The sequence below is a fragment of the Papio anubis genome, chromosome 14, assembly GCF_008728515.1.
Source record: "Papio anubis isolate 15944 chromosome 14, Panubis1.0, whole genome shotgun sequence".
Lineage (NCBI taxonomy): Eukaryota > Metazoa > Chordata > Mammalia > Primates > Cercopithecidae > Papio > Papio anubis.
Genome location: NC_044989.1, coordinates 55,878,639 through 55,896,862, shown reverse-complemented (window position 1 = coordinate 55,896,862; position 18,224 = coordinate 55,878,639). Strand labels below are relative to the sequence as shown.

Here is an 18,224-nt window from a genome sequence, read left to right as displayed (position 1 = left end):
ATGTTGAAACCCCATCTCTACTAAAAATACAAAAATTAGCTGGGCATGGTGGTGAGTGCCTGTAATCCCAGCTACTCGGGAGACTGAGGCAGGAGAATTGCTTGAACCTGGGAGGTGGAGGCTGTAGTGAGCTGAGATCATGCCACTGCACTACAGCCTGGAAGATAGAGCAAGACTCTGTCTCAAAAAAAAAAAAAAAAAAATTAAACTAGAAAGCTGGGCAGTATAATTAGTGGGGAAGAAAAAAAAGGTAATTGTTTATAACATTTTATTTTATTTTATTTTATTTATTGTTTGAGACAGAGTCTTCCTCTGTCACCCAGGCTGGAGTACAGTGGTGCGATCTTGGCTCACTGCAACCTCTGCCTCCCGGGTTCAAGCAATTCTCCTGCGTCAACCTTCCTGGTAGCTGGGATTATAGACACCCACCACCATGCCCGGCTAATTTTTGTATTTTTAGTAGAGACGGGATTTCACCATGTTGGCCAGGCTGATCTCAAACTCCTGACATCAGGTGATCCACCTGTCTCGGCCTCCCAAAGTGCTGGGATTACAGGCATGAGCCATCGTGCCTAGCCCATAACTTTTTATATTAACATAGTCCTTACGTTAAAAATCAAACTTTGTGAGGTATCTCAGTAGTCCTTCATGAAAAATTTTTAGTGTATTCTTTTTTTTTTTTTTTTTTTTGAGACGGGGTCTTGCTCTGTTGCCCAGGCTGGAATGCAGTGGGATGATCACAGCTCACTGCATCCTTGACCTCCCAGTCTCAGACGATCCTCCCACCTCAGCTTCCTGAATAGCTGGGACTCTAGGTGTGTGTCACCATGCCTGGCTAATGAAGATTTTTTTTTTGTGGAGATGGAGTCCTACTTTGTTCCCTAGGTTGGTCTTGAACTCCTGGGCTCAAGCAATCCTCCTGCCTTGGTCTCCCAGAGTCCTGGGGTTATAGGCATTGGCCACTGTGCCTGGCCTGTATTCTTAATGTGACTGATTTTCCTAGTGAAGGCTAGAAAAAAAGTTGAACTTCACATTATCATCAATAACATAACTATTAATGCCTCCTTTCCCTGGGTGGTGAAGGACCAAGGAAGTTGGTTTAGTTTTAGATGTTGGATACTAGTCTTTGATTTTTTTTTTTTATTTGAGACAGGGTCTCGCTCTGTCACCCAAACTGGAGTGCAGTGGTGTGATCACAGCTCACTGCAGCCTCTGCCTCCTGGGATCAAGCGATTCTTATGCCTAAGCCTCACGAGTAGCTGGGATTACAGTTGTGCACCACCACACCCGGCTAATTATTCTTTGGTATTTTTAGTAGAGACGGGGTTTTTCCATGTTGGCCAGGCTGCTCTCCAACTCTTCACCTCAAGTGATCAGCCTGCTTCAGCCTCCCAAGTGCTGGGATTACAGGTGTGAGCCACCGCGCCCGGCCACTAGTCCTTGATTAAGACCTGAACTACTACAAAGTAGTGGAGGATGAGAATTTACAGGGAAATACCAATGGAAAGACAAAACCCCTAATCCATGGTTTAAAAGGTGAACTGTAGTAATATCCCAGTTAACTTGAATAATTAGGGAAAATGGGGTGAGTTTTCTTATATTTGAAGGTTAACTTAATTTTTTCCAGCTCCTTATTTCATATGTTTGCAAATGAATTAGACTATATTTCCACCTTTGCAATTAGAATGTACATGTAATGATTCAGAATTTATATATATATATATATATATATATATATTTTTTTTTTTTTTTTTTTCCTGAGACAGAGTCTCGCTCTGTTGCCCAGGCTACTGGAGTGCAGTGGCCTGATCTTGGCTCACTGTAACCTCCGCCTCTTTGATTCAAGCGATTCTCCTGCCTCAGCCTTCTGAGTTGCTGGGACTACAGAGCGTGCCACCATGCCTGGCTAATTTTTTGTATTTTTAGTAGAGATGGGGTTTCACCGTGTTAGCCAGGATGGTCTCGATCTCCTGACCTCGTGATCCACCTGCCTCAGCCTCCCAAAGTGCTGGGATTACAGGCGTGAGCCGCTGCACCTGGCCTGTATCTTTTTTTTTTTTTTTTTTTTAACTTAAGTATTAAGTATAGCAGCAGCCCCCAACCTTTTTGGCAGTAGGGATCATTTTCATGGAGGATAATTTTTTCCATGGACCAGGGCGGGGTGCATTAGATTCTCATAAGGAATGGGCAACCTAGATCTCTCGTATGGCAGTTCACAATAGGGTTCATGCTCATAAGACAATCTAATGCTGCCGCCAGTCTGACAGGAGGCGGAGCTCAGGTGGTAAAGCTCACCTGCCCACCGCTCACCTCCTGCCGTGCAGACTGGTTCCAAACAGGCCACGGCCCTAGACTAGTCCTCGGCCCAGGGGTTGGGGACCCCGAAGCATAGTACTGAATGTGTGTACTGACTAAGACAAACCTGTAGTTAATAGTGAATGATCCCAAGCAGGTATTTGAAAACAAATCTCTGGTTATTAGGTTGCTTTTTTTTTTCTTCTTTTTTTTCATTAATCTGTATGGGTTTCATGTTTCTTTTGAGAGAGAGAGTGTGCTGAGAGAGTGAGTTGTGCGGGCGTGTGAACTGGAATAAATTAGGGAGCCCCAATGTCTAGAAGTTAGGTTTGGCCCCTGAAGGTATGGTTAGTCAGGGAAACCTATCTGTGAAGGAAGTTAGATTTGATTTAAACCTTGAAAGGTGACTGGACTTGGATAGCTATCCATGAGGAGAGGGTATTTTAGGCCAAGGAAGCATTTTGGGGGGAAAGCATACTGCATGTATGATTTGGGAAATGGTGAGGAGACTTGCCTTAGTGGAGGAACCAAGTTGAGGAATAGTACAATACAGTATTTTAAAATCTTAGGTCATTTGTTCCTTTGCCTTTTAAAACCTATTTAGTGGCCGGGCGTGGTGGCTCATGCCTGTAATCCCAGAACTTTGGGAGGCCGAGGTGGGCAGATTACCTGAGATCAGTTTGAGACCAGCTTTGCCAACATGGTGAAACCCCATCTCTACTAAAAATACAAAGATTAGCTGGGTGTGGTGGCACATGCTTGTAACCCCAGCTACTCAGGAGGCTGAGGCAGGAGAGTTGCTTGAACCCGGGAGGCAGAGGTTGCAGTGAGCCGAGATCGTGCCACTGCACTCCAGCCTGGCCGACAGAGCAAGACTCTGTCTCGAAAAAACGACTCTTTTGCTAAATTGGAGGTCCCCAAAACAGTTTCTTTCTCATGGACCATTTGTAGAACATGACTGCAAGTTTTGTTAACTTGTCTATTAATAATTCCTTACCTTTCTGTATGTGTATCTTTCCTCTAACTTGGTTCATCGCATCTTGAATGTATGTGTGGCTATTTTTTGTCTTCTATTTTACTTTTTATTATATTTCTAATTTAATTTTTGTTTGTCTTAGTGCTTTTGTAATAGGTATCTATTATTTTGCCTTTAATTGGTGGGTTTATAATGAAGTTAGCGTTGATCCATTTGGAGCACTTTTCTGGTACACTGAAAAAGACAAACGAATATTGTGGTAATCTTATTCATATACTTAGAGTTGTCCTGTATGGGGACTTTAAAAAAAAAATCAGAGAAATTGGTGATTGGAAAAAAGATTTTCTTACCAAATTTAAAAACTGCTTACTTAAGGTAAGTTTCCATGACTAAATTTAATTCATTAATTAGAAGAGATTGTTCTTTGGGATTTTTTTCTCATTTTAAAGGGCTTTCTTCTCAAAAATGAAAGTGATACTTGTCACCCATAATTAATCAAGTGAACTATTTAAATTACCTTAGGAGGGGAGTACAGATTAAGAAGCCTTACTATACTGAATTGACAGTATGGGAGTGAAAGCCATAGTAGGTAAGTCTGTCACTTATCAAGGGAAATACCTGACTGTATATCAGCTCACTTTGGAATTTTTTGAGTCTCTAGGCCTAAGTAGATCTGGAGCAATTACTACTCTAGAATACTGATTAAAACCAACTTCTGTGACCCAATCTTAGGGCTTAGGGACGATGGGTAAAATGTTCCATCACAGATCAGTGCTGTCCATTGAATCTATAAACAGCCTTCTTTTGTTTCAGTTACTGGTCATGAGGTTGGCAACCATATAAGTGAATGTTCTAGATTAGCATAATATTAAGTCCCCAGGTCTCTATACCAACAACAGGAATTGAATTACCTAATACAGTAGTTCTCAAATGAGATCAGACCCCTGCTAGCACAGAGATTCCTTCAAGGTTTGTCTGTCAGGTCAGAATTATTTTCATAATACTACTAAGATGTCCTTTGCCTTTTTTTGTGTGTTGCTAAAGCACTGATGGTGCAAAAGCAAAGGTTAGTAAAACTGCTGACATTTTAGTATGAATCAAGGAATTGTACCAAACTGTATGGGCAATCATTGTATTTTTCTCATTATATACTTGTAAGATATATATAAATAAACCCAGTTTCACCATGTCCTTGATGAAGCAGTGAAAGTTATTTTGTTGAGTCTTGACCCTTGAATCTATTTAACATTCTGTGGGCAAAATGGGAACCATATATAATGTTCTTGCTCGATGATTATCTCAAGAAAAGGTATTCATGATTTTTGAGTTGCAAGGTTGAAGTAGTCCCAGTTTTTTGGAACACCATTTTTATTTGAAAGAATGGCAGACAAACTGGTTGTTAATACTTGAGTACTGGGCAGACAGTTCCTCAGAAATGAATAAAGTGAGCCTGTCACTTCAGGGAAAACAACTGATTGTTGTCAGTGATGAAATTTGATGTACAGAAAACATGGGCTTGACAGCTACTCAATATTTAAAGACTTTTCTGATGAGATTGGAGATGATATTAATGAATGTGTTTTGTTTTTTGTTTGTTTGTTTTTTTAAGACGGAGTCTTGCTCTGTCGCCCAGACTGGAGTGCCATGGCTTGATCTCAGCTCACTGCAAGCTCCGCCTCCCGGTTCATACCATTCTCTTGCATCAGCCTCCCGAGTAGCTGGGATTACAGGTGCCTGCCACCATGCCCGGCTAATTTTTTGCATTTTTCGTAGAGACAGGGTTTCACCGTGTTAGCCTGGATGGTCTCCATCTCCTGACCTCATGATCCACCCCCCTCGGCCTCCCAAAGTGTTGGGATTACAGGCGTGAGCCACCGTGCCTGGCTGTTTTTTTTTTTTTTTTTTAAAGTAATAAAATGTGCTGACATTTGGAAGATCTGTATAATTCAGAGAACCAATAATTTCTAAATGGCCAATGAATAATGTTAAGAAGTTATGCATACATAGTTAAAAGATCCATTGAATGTGCCAGATAGACCAATGGATTTTAATGTAAGACAGAGAAAGAAAAGTTCATTGATATTCAGATTCCACATTGCACTTAACCTTTAAGAAATAACCTTTACTGGATATTGGTAATATCAAAGAAGATTATCATTAATTGTGTGAATGTGCCAATCATAATTTTCCTTTTTCTAATTACATACTTGTGTGAAGTCATTATTTCTTATACTTAAAGCAAAAACAATGTATCGCAGCACACTGAATGCAGAAGCAGGTTTAAGAATACAGCTGTATTCTATTAAGCCAAACACTGAGATTTGCAAAGAAGTGAAAGAATGTTATTTCCCACTAAAATGTTATGTTTTGAAAAAGTTATAAAAATGTTCCTTATGTTAACAAACGCTGTTATGTTTAGGTGAATTAATATTTTAAAAAATTCTTTATTTTAAATTTTAATATAGTAAATATAGATAGATATAATGCACATAAACAAAAGCTCTTTGGGAATCTGCAGTAATTTTTTAAGAGTAAAAAGGGGTTCTGAAACCAAAAGTTAAAAAACTGCTAACTTAATATTTGAAGGGCTAAGTTGACATTCTAATAAATAAAGGGTGGGTTCAGCCATTTTATTAAGTTTAGATGAAACCGAAGTAAAGTATATGTATAGTACTGGATTTTAATTATTTTTGCGTCCATTTGCAGTTTTTAAATTAAAGCATTACTTCTGTTTGCTAAATCAGTGAATATCATGCTTTACTGCTAGCTTAATCTTGGACTAACGAGAAAATGTCATAGATTTTCCAACTTTTGAAAAGGTAACTTAATGTGTCCAAAATTATGCGAACAAAAACATGAAAGACTGTGTCTGTAATCTCTGTATGGTAATTATATGTCACGTACCTCTCCAAGAATGACCTGTTTAGTCGGTGTGAAGATCAAGATAGTTAATATATGTGAAAATATTCTGTAGATAGGTAAAAGCTTATATTAATATTAGACTTGTTGTTGGCTGTCATGCAAAGTAATTGAATTTATGAAAGTGGGAAGAAATTGAAGGAATATATATATATATATATTTTTTTTTTTTTTTTTGAGACAGAGTCTTGCTCTCTCATCCAGGAATGCAGTGGTGAGATCATAGTTCACTGCAGCTTCTAACTCCTGGCCTCAAGTGATCCTCCTGCCTTAGCCTCCTGCGTAGCTAGGTCTACAGGCACACACCACTATCCTCAGCTAATTAAAAATTTTTTTTTTGTAGACAGGGAGTCTTGCTATGTTGTACAGGTTGGTCTCAAACTCCTGGCCTGAAGCGATTCTCTGGCCTTAGCCTCCCAAAGTGCTGGGATTATGGGTATGAGCCACCTCCTCTAGCCAATACATTTTTTCCCTTAAAACCACTAATTTTCTGTAATGTACCCTCCAAACAGTGCTGCAAAATAAGAAAGCCACTAATTTTCCTGAAATACCTTACTACTTGGATACTTGGATAACCCTTAATGGTGGTGCTGTTTACCCAGTTAATTATTTTTCATCAAGCAAACATTCTGGTTTATTCACACTTAAAGTTAGATATGTAAATTAGTTATTTCAGATGTATCATGGTGACATGCAAATATTACATAGTTATGTTATTATATAATTTATCTCAAAAATTTTAAAAGACCACACTACAACCGTAGTTTTAAATTACAGTGCCATGATCAAAAACCCCCATCAGTTAAGCACCAACACAGAACAGATGGTCCAAGAGGACATACAACAGGTTTACAGTCTGGAGGAGAAAAGCATAGAGCCATTAAAACTATCAGATTTCTGTTTCTTATATATATTAGTTAATGAATAAGTAAAGATATAATCCTTGGTCATACAGGGACCAAATCTTAGAGTATTAGTGTTGCAAAATTGCTAACTTTAACTTCATATTTTTTCCTGATTTATAAATTTTTATATACAATGGTTGATAATACTACTGTCCGTTTATTATTTTAATTGAAATTAACGCAACTTGTCATAAGTAGGTCATTTATAAATGTGAAATTGCTTGAGGCCGTCTTTTACTGCCATGTTGCATTTAACTCCTGGTTGAACAGATTTGAGCTGTATTAGGCTATTTGTCACTAAAGCATTTTTTTACTTTTCATCTTATAAAGGAAGATGGTTGACTTGAAATTGTGCTGCCTTGGAAATAGCTGTGTGTGATTGGAAAGGTACTTGCTCACATTACACATGCCACGTGTATCTTGTTCAATAGCTCATCTTGTATTTTAGAAAATGGCCTTTCCAAAGATACATTCTGTAGAAAAAATGGTATAGTAACACTTTCAAAAAGAGCCTGATAAAAACTTTGTTGTGATTATTTATTCTGAATTAATTTTTGTTTTGCATTTTAAGTATTAAACAAAATGAAAGGCAGAATATTTGGAATATTTAATAGACTACATTTTCTCTTTAGAGAATTCTGTGAGTCATACTTAATACACTACATTTCTTTTTAGAGCATTCTGGAGTCATACCATACTGTTTGTTTAAATTACTGTATTGTGATTTTTATTATATTAAAAGTATTGGAATACAGGATTCAACCTGAGGAAGCTGATAAAAGCACACACACACACAGGAATGAATGTTTTTTTTCTGTCTTTATACTGGATGCATTATTTTTATAGAAGAAATTTTTAATACTGTTTTCTTTTCTTACGGTTTTTTTTTTCTTTTTTTTTTGGTGGGGAACGGAGTCTCCTTCTGTTGCCCTGGATGGAGTGCAATGGCCCGATCTCGGCTCACTGCAACCTCCGCCTCCCGGCTCAAGCAATTCTCTGCCTCAGCCTCCCGAATAGCTGGGATTACAGGCACCCACCACCATGCCCAGCTAATTTATTTTTATTTTTATTTTTAGTAGAGATGGGGTTTCACCATCTTGGCCAGGCTGGTCTCGAACTCCTGACCTCATGATCCACCCACCTTGGCCTCCCAAAGTGCTGGGATTACAGGCATGAGCCACCGCGCCTGGCCCAGAGTGACAACTTTTTAAACTTGTTTTAAAGCAACTTCTTCTGTTATTTAGCCCATATATAGGGATAATAAAGCGATCACATCCTTAGGGTGAAAGGGCCTGTTTTCTGTGATCCTAACATATGTCAGTATGACCCTTACTCATATTGGGCCTGCATCAAATGGGAAACTCAAGCCTTATAATGGGAAGTTTATTGCTTTCTAGATCCATGCCGAGAGTGCTTAATGGTTATCCTGGGCTCTAAGTACAGAAAGTTTATAATAATAGACTGTGATATAACATCTGATGGTTATAAAAAAATAGGAACTTTTCAGTTCTGTTTTCATACTAAAATAACTCTCGAATAGGTACAGTATAGAATAGAAGTTATAGATAGAGACTTGGAGTGCTTAGGGTAGTAGCCTGTTCAAGAACTCCACTATTCTATTGGTTTTCCTAGAGTCAAATCAGAGCATAGAAATCCCTTCGCAGCCCATGGGCTCATTTCATAGATTTGTAGACACAAAGCAGCACAGTTTTATGAAGGGATGTAGAAAGTTTTCATTCACCTATCTTTAAGATCCCTTTTGATTGTGAGGTTAATTTTAGGTGTTGAAGTACTTTTCTCTCAAATATTTGAATTGCGTTTTTCATTTTTCCTCAGATTTCTAAAATTTCATCTGGTATCATTAGTATATAACTATATAATTCCTTCTTTTATACCCAGAATTATTTTAATTGTTAAAAGCAGTCTTTCGCAAAGTCTGAAAAAAACTTAATATAAAACATCAATTTTTTTTTTTTTACAAAAAAATTTTAAAAGATTTTGATTAAACCAAAATTCTAAATTCGGAAAACTTGCTAATTCTTGAAAGAGCTTTATGCAAAGACTGTAGAATTTCCTGACAACTGAATAAATTTCAAGATATCATGTGAGGAAGATTGGACACAAAATTTAAGAAGAAGCATTAACACTTTTTTTGAAAAAACACTTTAAAGGAAACAGAACTTGATAACAACTCTGTCAAGGACAAAGGTAGCATTTACATTATAAAATTTATTAAAGGAATGATATCACCATGTGTTCATTAGAATATTGCACATCCAAAGTATAATATCCAAATCATGTATTTGGATAATCCAAATTAGTATAATCCAAATTGTATATGGTCATGTAGTAATGAGCTTGCACTACAAATAATACAGTTTTAAAATTTATATATATTTTTAGTTCTAATATTAAATTTTTCTTACGCTGGGCGCGGTGACTTACGCTTGCTATCCCAGCACTTTGGGAGGCCAAAGTGAGAGGATCACTTGAGGCCAGGAGTTCAAGACCAGCCTGGTCTACATGCTGAAACCCCATCTCTCCTAAAAATAACAAAAATGAGTCAGGTGTGGTGGTGGGTGCCTGTAATCCTAGCTACTTGGGAGACTGAAGCAGGATAATTGCATGAACCCAGGAGCATTGAGCTGAGATCATGCCACAGCACTCCAGCCTGGGTGACAGAGCGAGACTCCATTTCAAAAAAAAAATTTTTTTTTCTTGAGTACTTATTGTTAGATTTAAATACCCAGGTTTATAATAAAATATCACCACAGTGAACTGGAGGAGGGAAGGAAATTAATCATCTTTATTTTGATTACTCACTGTGAAAACAGAATTGGGAATATGCTCAAACAATACAATAAAACAGTGATGTATGATGTACACTTGGGTTTTAGAAAAAACATTGCTGAAACCTTTTTTTTTTAAGTCAGTCTTTTCTTTGTTTTCTTGAATGATCCTATAAAAGGAAAAACTAGGAGAAAGTAAAGGAGCTCTAGGATCGTAGGCAGATTACTAGTTTGAACTTTGGTTTTCTGATTTATGGTGAAACCAGGTATCTCTAAAGTGTTTCTAGGTCTAAATGTGGTCAGTGTATGAGTAGGAGGCAGTCATAGATGAGAGGTATGTAAGGGATTCAAATGTAGAATAAAGAAAATAGAAATAAAAGATAGAAGAAGGCTAGAAAGGAAAGGTATTTAGTGTTTGCAAATGAAATTTATGTAAGTGTAAATATACCTAAAATTTTTGTTACTGGTGTTGTTCTTACTCTGTTCTCCCAATTACAAGTATAGTTTTCTCCACAATGATAGCTTGACTAGACCGAGCTTTTATGCATTAAGTAATGTGGCCAGTACAGTAGGTACTCAGTGAGTATTTGTTTAACTTACTGACTAAAAAAGATACCAGACAAGAAAAAAGAAAAAAAGAAAAAAAAAGATACCAGAGTTGATTGCCTAAATAAAACAGGGTTTTTCCTTCAGTTTTACCATGACTTCTTGACCATGCTGCTATTTGTCTTTGTTTGCCATGACACGTGATCTGACTTCTACAATATAGTCTCCTTGTTTTTGGAAGTAACTAGTTCTAGTTGATGCTTTTATTTGAGAGACTCGCTTTTCCATTTAAACTCTCATTTGCCTTGGGCTGTTCTGATTTTTTCACTATTTGTCTTGCAATAAGCATAAATCAGTCACAGGTCAGATTTAGCTTGCCTTGCTAATAGTCTTCCTTGTTCTGCAGATCTCAAATTGTAGTTAGGACTCTATTATTCAACTGATTTTTGATACGCACCTTAGTAAGAGAACCTATTCCAGGCTGCCAAGTGAGTTGTTAGCTTGGAGATTGTCAGCTTGTAACTCTCAATAGAAAGCAATGGTTTAAAAAACACTATGCTTAGTCTTTGTTTATTCTTATTTTTATTTATTCAAACAATATTTGTGTTAGGAAATATGCTAATTTTTAGAAACAAAAACATGAATAAGAAGATACGGTCCCTCTTTTCAAGGAACTTAGAATCTAGTGAGAAAGTGGGAGTCAAAAAGACCAAGTATTGGAAGACCCATGACAGAGTTATGTACAAATAAAGGGGAATAGTTATACCATAGACTGGAGCTGAGAGAGTATGTAGTCTAGGACTTTGAGGGTGATGTAACAGTGTAACTCACTACATTAACATATTAATGGAGAAGGATCAGGTGGGAGTAGATGTAGGAAAAATTGGATATGCCAGGTGTGCTGTGGCTTGTGCCTGAAATCCTAGCTAGCTAGAAGACTGAGGCAGGAGGATCACTTGAGGCCAGGAGTTTGAGGCAAGCCTGAGCAACATAGTGAGAGATCTCATCTATAAAACATTTTTTAGGCAGGGCATGGTGGCTCATGCTTGTAATCCCAGCACTTTGGGAGGCCAAGGCGGGCAGATCACTTGAGGTCAGGAGTTTGAGACCAGCCTGGCCAACATGGTGAAACCCCATCTCTACTAAAAATACTAAAATTAGCCAAGTGTGGTGGCACACACCTGTAATCCCAGCTACTCAGGAGGCCGAGGCAGGAGAATCACTTGAACCCGGAAGGTGGAGGTTGCAGTGAGCGGAGGTTGTGCTATTGCATTTCAGCCTGGGCAACAGAGCGAGACTCTGTCTCAAAAAAAAAAAAAAACAAAAATCAAAACTTTTTATTTTAAAGTTAGCTAGGTGTGGTAGTGCACATCTGTAGTTCCAAGTACTTGAGAGACTGAGAAAGATTTCTTGAGCTTACAAGTTAAAGGCTGCAGTGAGCTATGATCATGGCATTGCATCTCAGCCTGGGTAACAGAGGGAGACTCTGTCTTCAAAAAAATAAAAAATAAATAATACTGGATAAAGTTCAGCACCCATTCAGACAGTGAACAGAAATGGAAGGGAATGCCTGATAGATGGTATCTATCAGAAAATTACAGCAAACATCATGCATTAATGGTGAAACATTAAATGCAGTTCTCTTAGAGAGCAACAAGAGAAGGATATCTGTTGTCTCCATTTCTATTTGTTAATGCACCAAGTAAATAAATAGAAATGTAATGCAAGATTGAAAAGGTGGAAATAAACTGTCATTTACTGATGGTGTGATTTTTTTTTTTTAACCTAGAAAACCCAAGAACGTGAACCTAGTAAACTAAGTTTTGAAAGGTGGTTAATTAGACATTCAGCATTCAAAAACTCTATAGTTTTGGCTGGGCACGGTGGCTCACGCCTGTAATCCCAACACTTTAGGAGACAGAGGTAGGTGGATCACTTGAGGTCAGGAGGCTGAGATCACCCTGGCCAACATAGTGAAACCCCGTCACTACTAAAAATACAATAACACTTAGCCGGGCGTGGTGGCGTGTGCCTGTAGTCCCAGCTACTCGGGAGGCTGAGACATGAGAATCGCCTGAACCCTGCAGGCAGTGGTTGCAGTAAGCTGAGACCGTGCCACTATACTCCGGCCTGGCAGAGTGAGACTCTGTGGCAAAAACAAAACAAAACAAAAAAAACACCCAAAAAACCAAAACAAAACCCTATAGTTTTCAACTGTTACACAATAGCACCAGTAGACAATGTAATAGAAAAAAAATCCATTTCACAAAGCAACAAAAGCTTCTTTACCCAAGTAAGAAAAAAAAACTTAAATATGTAAGACTTCTGTGGGGAAATTTTAAATTTTTACTGATGGAAATGAAATGCCAGTTTTTAATCAAATTAATATTACTAATGTCAATAAATCCCAACAAGGTTTTTCATAGAACCTTATAAATATCCTAAAATGATAGAAAAGGTCACTATGTTCGATTAATGAAGACAGTATAGAAAAAACAACAACAAAAGAAAGGGACTTGTCTTAGTAGAATTGAGATCATAATAAAGCTATAATAATAAACTATAGTAAAACAAGGTTTTAATGACACAGAGATAGACAAATGGCTTAGTGGGACAGAATAGACTCCAAAAGAAGACATACACTTAATGTGGGAATCTGAAATCAGTGAGAAATGTAAGCTCTTTAGAAAATGGTGTTGGCATAATTGATTATCAGTATGGAAAAGCTACAAATTAAATTCAAGAGGACCTTCAAAAGCACCAGTAGACAACCTATTAGAGTAAAAAAGGTTAGCATTGTTGCTAAAATTGAGAAGAATAAACAAAAAATGATAGCATATCATTTGATGTTCACATATCAGCATTAACCTATCAGCAAATACATTTTTAAAATATTACATTAACTTTAATGGCAAAAACTATAAGCATCTAGGAATAAATCTAATAAAAGGCCTTCCTGAAGAAGATTATAAAATGGTTTTGAAGAAAAGCTGAATGAATGTAGAGAGATACACCATGCTTATCAGTGGGAGGACTCAATGCTGTAGAGTTGTCAGTTCATTCTTAATAAATTTGTAGATTGAATGCAATTTCAGTCAAAATCTTAATAGGTTTTGTTTTTTGTTTATGCAGAATATGACAAGCTGATCCTAAAAATCATCAAGGACCATGAATGAATAGTTAAGATAAATTTGAAAAAACAGTTTAGTCAGGGCATCTTGCCCTACCTACACATCAAGATGTAAATAACTATAGTTAAGGTGGTGCTGTTGACGTGGGATTATATAGGTAGACCAGTGAAACATAAAGGAGAACACAGAAACAAGCCAGGCCCATATATTAATAGGATGCATTGAGAAGAACACAGCATCTCTTCTGTGTTTTTCCTGTTAAGGATATATATCCGGAACTTAATTATGAGTCAGCACAGTCTTATCAGACAAACCCAACTGAAAGTCATTCTATCAAGTATGTGGCCTGTAACCCTTCTAAAGTGTCTAGTTCATGTACATCAACAAAAGGCTGAGAAATCTCCAGCCAGAAAGAGATTAAAGATTGCAGTTCAGACTACCACATGCCAAGTGTGATTCTGAACTGGATCTATTTCCTGTAAAGAACATCCATTCATTATTGGGACAAGTAGGGAAACGTGAATGGATTCTTAAGATTGGACTATGTAGTAATGTATGTTTAATACTGCCCCATAGATCATTAGGCTCCGTTCATTCATTTCAGCTTTTTTTTCCCCCTCTCTCCGTGCTTCTTTGGATTGTTTTTATTGTAATGTCTTCAAGTTCACTAATCGTTTGCTATACAGTTTCTAATCCGTTGTTAAGCTCGTGTGGTGAATTTTTCATTTCCAGTAGTTGTATTTTGCAGCTTTAGTAAGTCCCATTTGAGTTTTTCAAAACATGATTTACGTTTCTTCCTGCTTAACATTCATGTCTTTCTTTAAATCCTTTTGTAGGTTTATAATAACTGTTTTAAAGTCCTTGTCTGTTATTTCTGTGATCTTTTTCATTTCTGGGTCTGTTTCTGTTGACTGTTTCCATTTTCTTTCCTGGTTATAGATCACATTTTCCTGATATTTTGTGTCTATTCATTTTTTTTAATTTTATGCTGGATATTGTAATGATTATATTTTGGAGTGTCTGGACCTTGTCCTTTTAGAGTGACGAACTTTGTTTTGGCAGGTTGTCAAGTTACTTGCAATCAGCATGATCCTTTCAAGACTTGTTTTGTTGGGGGTGGGGTTCTTGAATAGCTTTTACTCATCTGCTGATTTAGTCCTCCTTCTAAGACATGACTCTTGTGCGGTCTCTGCTGTATGTTCTGGACGTTCATTAAGTCTACTCAACTCTGCTTGTCAGAACTCAAATTTCTCTCTTTACGTTGTGAGCTCTGAGAATTGTTTAGCTTACAGCTTTCTTATATTTGATCTCTGCTTAGCCTTGTGGAGTTTTAGGTTATACATGCACAATTTAGTATTTAGCCAAAATTTTGTTGGTTTTTTGGTTTGTTTTGTTTTTGAGACAGGCTCCCACCGTGTTGCCCAGGCTGGTCTTGAATTCCTGGCCGCAGGCATTCCTCCCACCTTAGCTTCCCAAAGTGTTGGGATTACAGGCATGAGCCACTACATCCATGCTTGTGTGAAGCCACAGCCAAAATCTTAAAGGCAGATTTTTGGAGCTCTTTGTTAGTGTAGCTCCCTTTTCTTTGGTATTCTTTTCTGAATGTGTCAGTCAGTTCAGCATCCATGAACTCCAGCCTTGTCTCCTCAAATTCAACAAGACTTGGGCTACCCATTTTCCCATACCTCATTCTGGAAAGCACCTCTCTGCCTTACTAGAGAGAACCTAGTCTTGCATTACCTGCTGTCCAAAGTCTGAAAACAGTTTTCTCGTGCTTTGTCCAGTTTTCTAGTTTTTTATGGCAAGAAGACATCTTCCTCCTTTCTGTAATAGCTACCCCTTCCTATTTTATTAATAGCTTAGTTTGATTGCATTATTTTCTCAACTAGTCCCTTGAGTAATCTCAGTATGAGTGGTTGAATTGATCCAAGGTTGGGGATTAAGAATGTGGTCAAAGGACAAAAGAATCAAGATGTTGGGAGTGGTGGCAAGCAAACAGTGGTTTTGAAGCAGTGGTTCTCAGAGTATGGATGGAGGATCCTTTTGGGGATCCATAGGGTCTTCCCACTTCTAACTACATGTGAGGGTGAAATGTCTTCATATGCTTGAACCAAAATAATAAACAATGGATTCAGTGCAGAAGCAAAGATAAGAATCTGTTTTTTAAAAGTTAAACCACACATTAAAGAGATACACAAAATAGTAAAACAATGCCACTCAGTTTTCTAAGTTCTTTTTGTTTGATTTTTGTTAGCATGTAATGGGTATATTATTTTGTTAAAGTGAGTTAATGCATACATAACTTTGAAATGTTCTGTCTTTAGTTCTTTTTTTTTTTTTCCAATCTCGCTCTGTAGCCCAGGTTGGAGTACAGTGGTGTGATCCTGGTTCACTGCAACCTCTGCCTCCTGGGTTCAAGCGATTCTCCTCCCTCAGCCTCCCAAGTAGCTGGGACTACAGTTGCACGCCACCACACCTGGCTAATTTTTGTATTTTTAGTAGAGATGGGGTTTCACCATGTTGGCCAGGCGGGTCCTGAACTCCTGACATCTGGTGATCCACCAGTCTGGGGCTCCCAAAGTGCTGGGATTACAGGCATGAGCCACCATGCCCTAACTCAGTCTTTATTCCTAACACACTAAGTATTAATTAAAGATAGCCCGCAACATCAAAAATTGTTTGGAGTCATCAATTAAGATTACAAAGGGGTCTTGAGACCTAAAAGTTTGAGAATTATGGAAAGAAAGCACCATAGAGTCTAATCTGTTTAGGGAAGGAACTAAAGGCATTAGGAATGCAATGGACTGTGTAAAAAGGGAACAGATTAAAGAATGAGGCATTTCTATTCAGTTTCTATTTCCTGTTGGATGGGTGTCAATTTGTTGACTTTTCTGCATCCTTGTGTGGAGGTGCCACAATTTCCCATTCTAAACCATGGATGGCTTGACTGTTTTTCTTCTGCAGTTTCTGCTGCCTCAGGATTATTGAGCCCTTTGCTTTCATTGACTCTACAGTTTTACCCAAGATAAAAGTACTAACTAACCTGTGTCATCCACTTTATCCTTGAACTTCTCTGGGACATTGCCTGTTCAAATATAATCCCTATTACCCAGTGAGGAGAAATAACATTTATTGGTTATTAGCCCATATTTTAAATGGATTTATTTTGTGATAGAACTATATATTCAAAGGAAATAGTTATTCATCCCAGGAATGTGGAGTGGCAACATGACAGTGAAAGGCAACGTTTGACTTAGGCTTGAAATTAATTTCGTTCTTGCTTTGGGAAATCAGTTGCATTTATATTAATTAGAAGCACGGAATACATGTCAAAGTAATAATCTGCCCTTTTGGACCATCTCTGTTAATGCAGGTGAGCACACACTGGGATTACAGTTTATTTAAGTAAAAAAGTATTATATGATTAATTTTAATTATATATAGGTTGATAGTAGTATTTTATGTAATTTTAAAGTATTTTTGTATTTCTTACAGTAATCCTAAATTGGAGAGTCAGAGAGTAAATAAAAAAGTCAATAATGATGCCTCACTTAGAATGCACAATCTATCCATTTTGGTGAGACAGATAAAATTTTATTACCAGGTAAGTGCCCTTTTTAAAAATCGGGGTTTTAATAACTACTTACATTTTTGTATTATTTAGTATTAGTCATCTAACAAATATTTAAATGCTTATTATATGCCAGGTTCTGATCTATTTGCTAGAGTTAGAGTAGTAAATAAGATAGTTTATTTCTTATGAATGTTAAAGGTTTAAGCAAGCACTTAATAATTTTCTAATGTTACAAATGACTACTGTATTTTATGCTTTAAAAATCAGGTCCCGGTTTCCTGAGAACTTGCATAGTGTAACATTTTGTTGTTAGACTTCTTGAATTATGCCTTTGAAAAGTGTACTTCCATTTAGAAAAGAAAACTGAATTGGATGCATATTTTAGTTTTTAAACATGAACATTGTTGAGGCTTTCAGTATGCCTCTCAGAATTGTTATATCTGCGTCGCATAAATTTTGGTTTGGCATATTTTAAAAGATTATTTCTATGCATTTTCTAATTTCTGCTATGATTTATTTCACTTATGAGTTACTTATAAGTATGCTTTTAAATTTTTGAACATGGTATTTTTCAAGTATCCTTTTTGGTTTTGATTTTTGGTCAAAGAATGTGGTTTGTATAATACTGATTCTTTGGTATTTGTTAAGAATTACTTATTTTGGCCTAGTATGTTGTTGTCAGTTTTCTTTAAAGTTCTTTGTGTGCTTGAAAAAGTATGTATTCTCCTATTGTTTGGACACAGAGTGAGAGCAGCCTTGTTTGTTAACTGTATTGTTCAAATCTTCTACAGCCTTATTGATTTGTCTTTTGAGCGATTATTGAGAAAGAGGAGTTGAAATATCCCATATGATGAATTTATCAAATTTTCTTTTATAGGCTTTAAAGCTGCTATTAGTTGCAAATAAATTTAAAATTGTTAAATCTGCCTGAAGAATTTGATTATTTATCAGTAATTTTTCCTTTTCCTATTTTTTTCTTTTTTCTTTTCTTTTCTTTTTTTTTTTTTTTTTGAGATGGAGCTTCACTTTGTTGCCCAGGCTGGAGTGCAGTGGTGCGATCTCATCTCACTGCAACCTCTGCCTCCTGGG

At 37.1% G+C, this 18,224-nt stretch overlaps 2 protein-coding genes across 14 annotated transcripts in view; one reads left to right on the top strand and one right to left on the bottom strand.

The window, feature by feature from the left end:
* LOC101025789 (putative prolyl-tRNA synthetase associated domain-containing protein 1) overlaps nucleotides 1-18,224 on the bottom strand; it is a 149,292-nt gene that overhangs the window by 24,798 nt on the left and 106,270 nt on the right. The gene's annotated exons all lie outside the window — the stretch shown is intronic.
* CCDC88A (coiled-coil domain containing 88A) overlaps nucleotides 1-18,224 on the top strand; it is a 130,819-nt gene that overhangs the window by 12,392 nt on the left and 100,203 nt on the right. For 12 of the 13 annotated variants that reach the window (XM_031655177.1, XM_031655170.1, XM_031655173.1 and 9 more), the window contains one exon: nucleotides 17,057-17,165. In XM_031655177.1, coding sequence (XP_031511037.1) covers nucleotides 17,057-17,165 — 109 coding nt within the window. Of the gene's footprint in view, nucleotides 1-3,793; nucleotides 3,861-17,056; nucleotides 17,166-18,224 lie in introns of all 13 variants that reach the window. The other variant, XM_031655167.1, reaches the window with a different exon arrangement.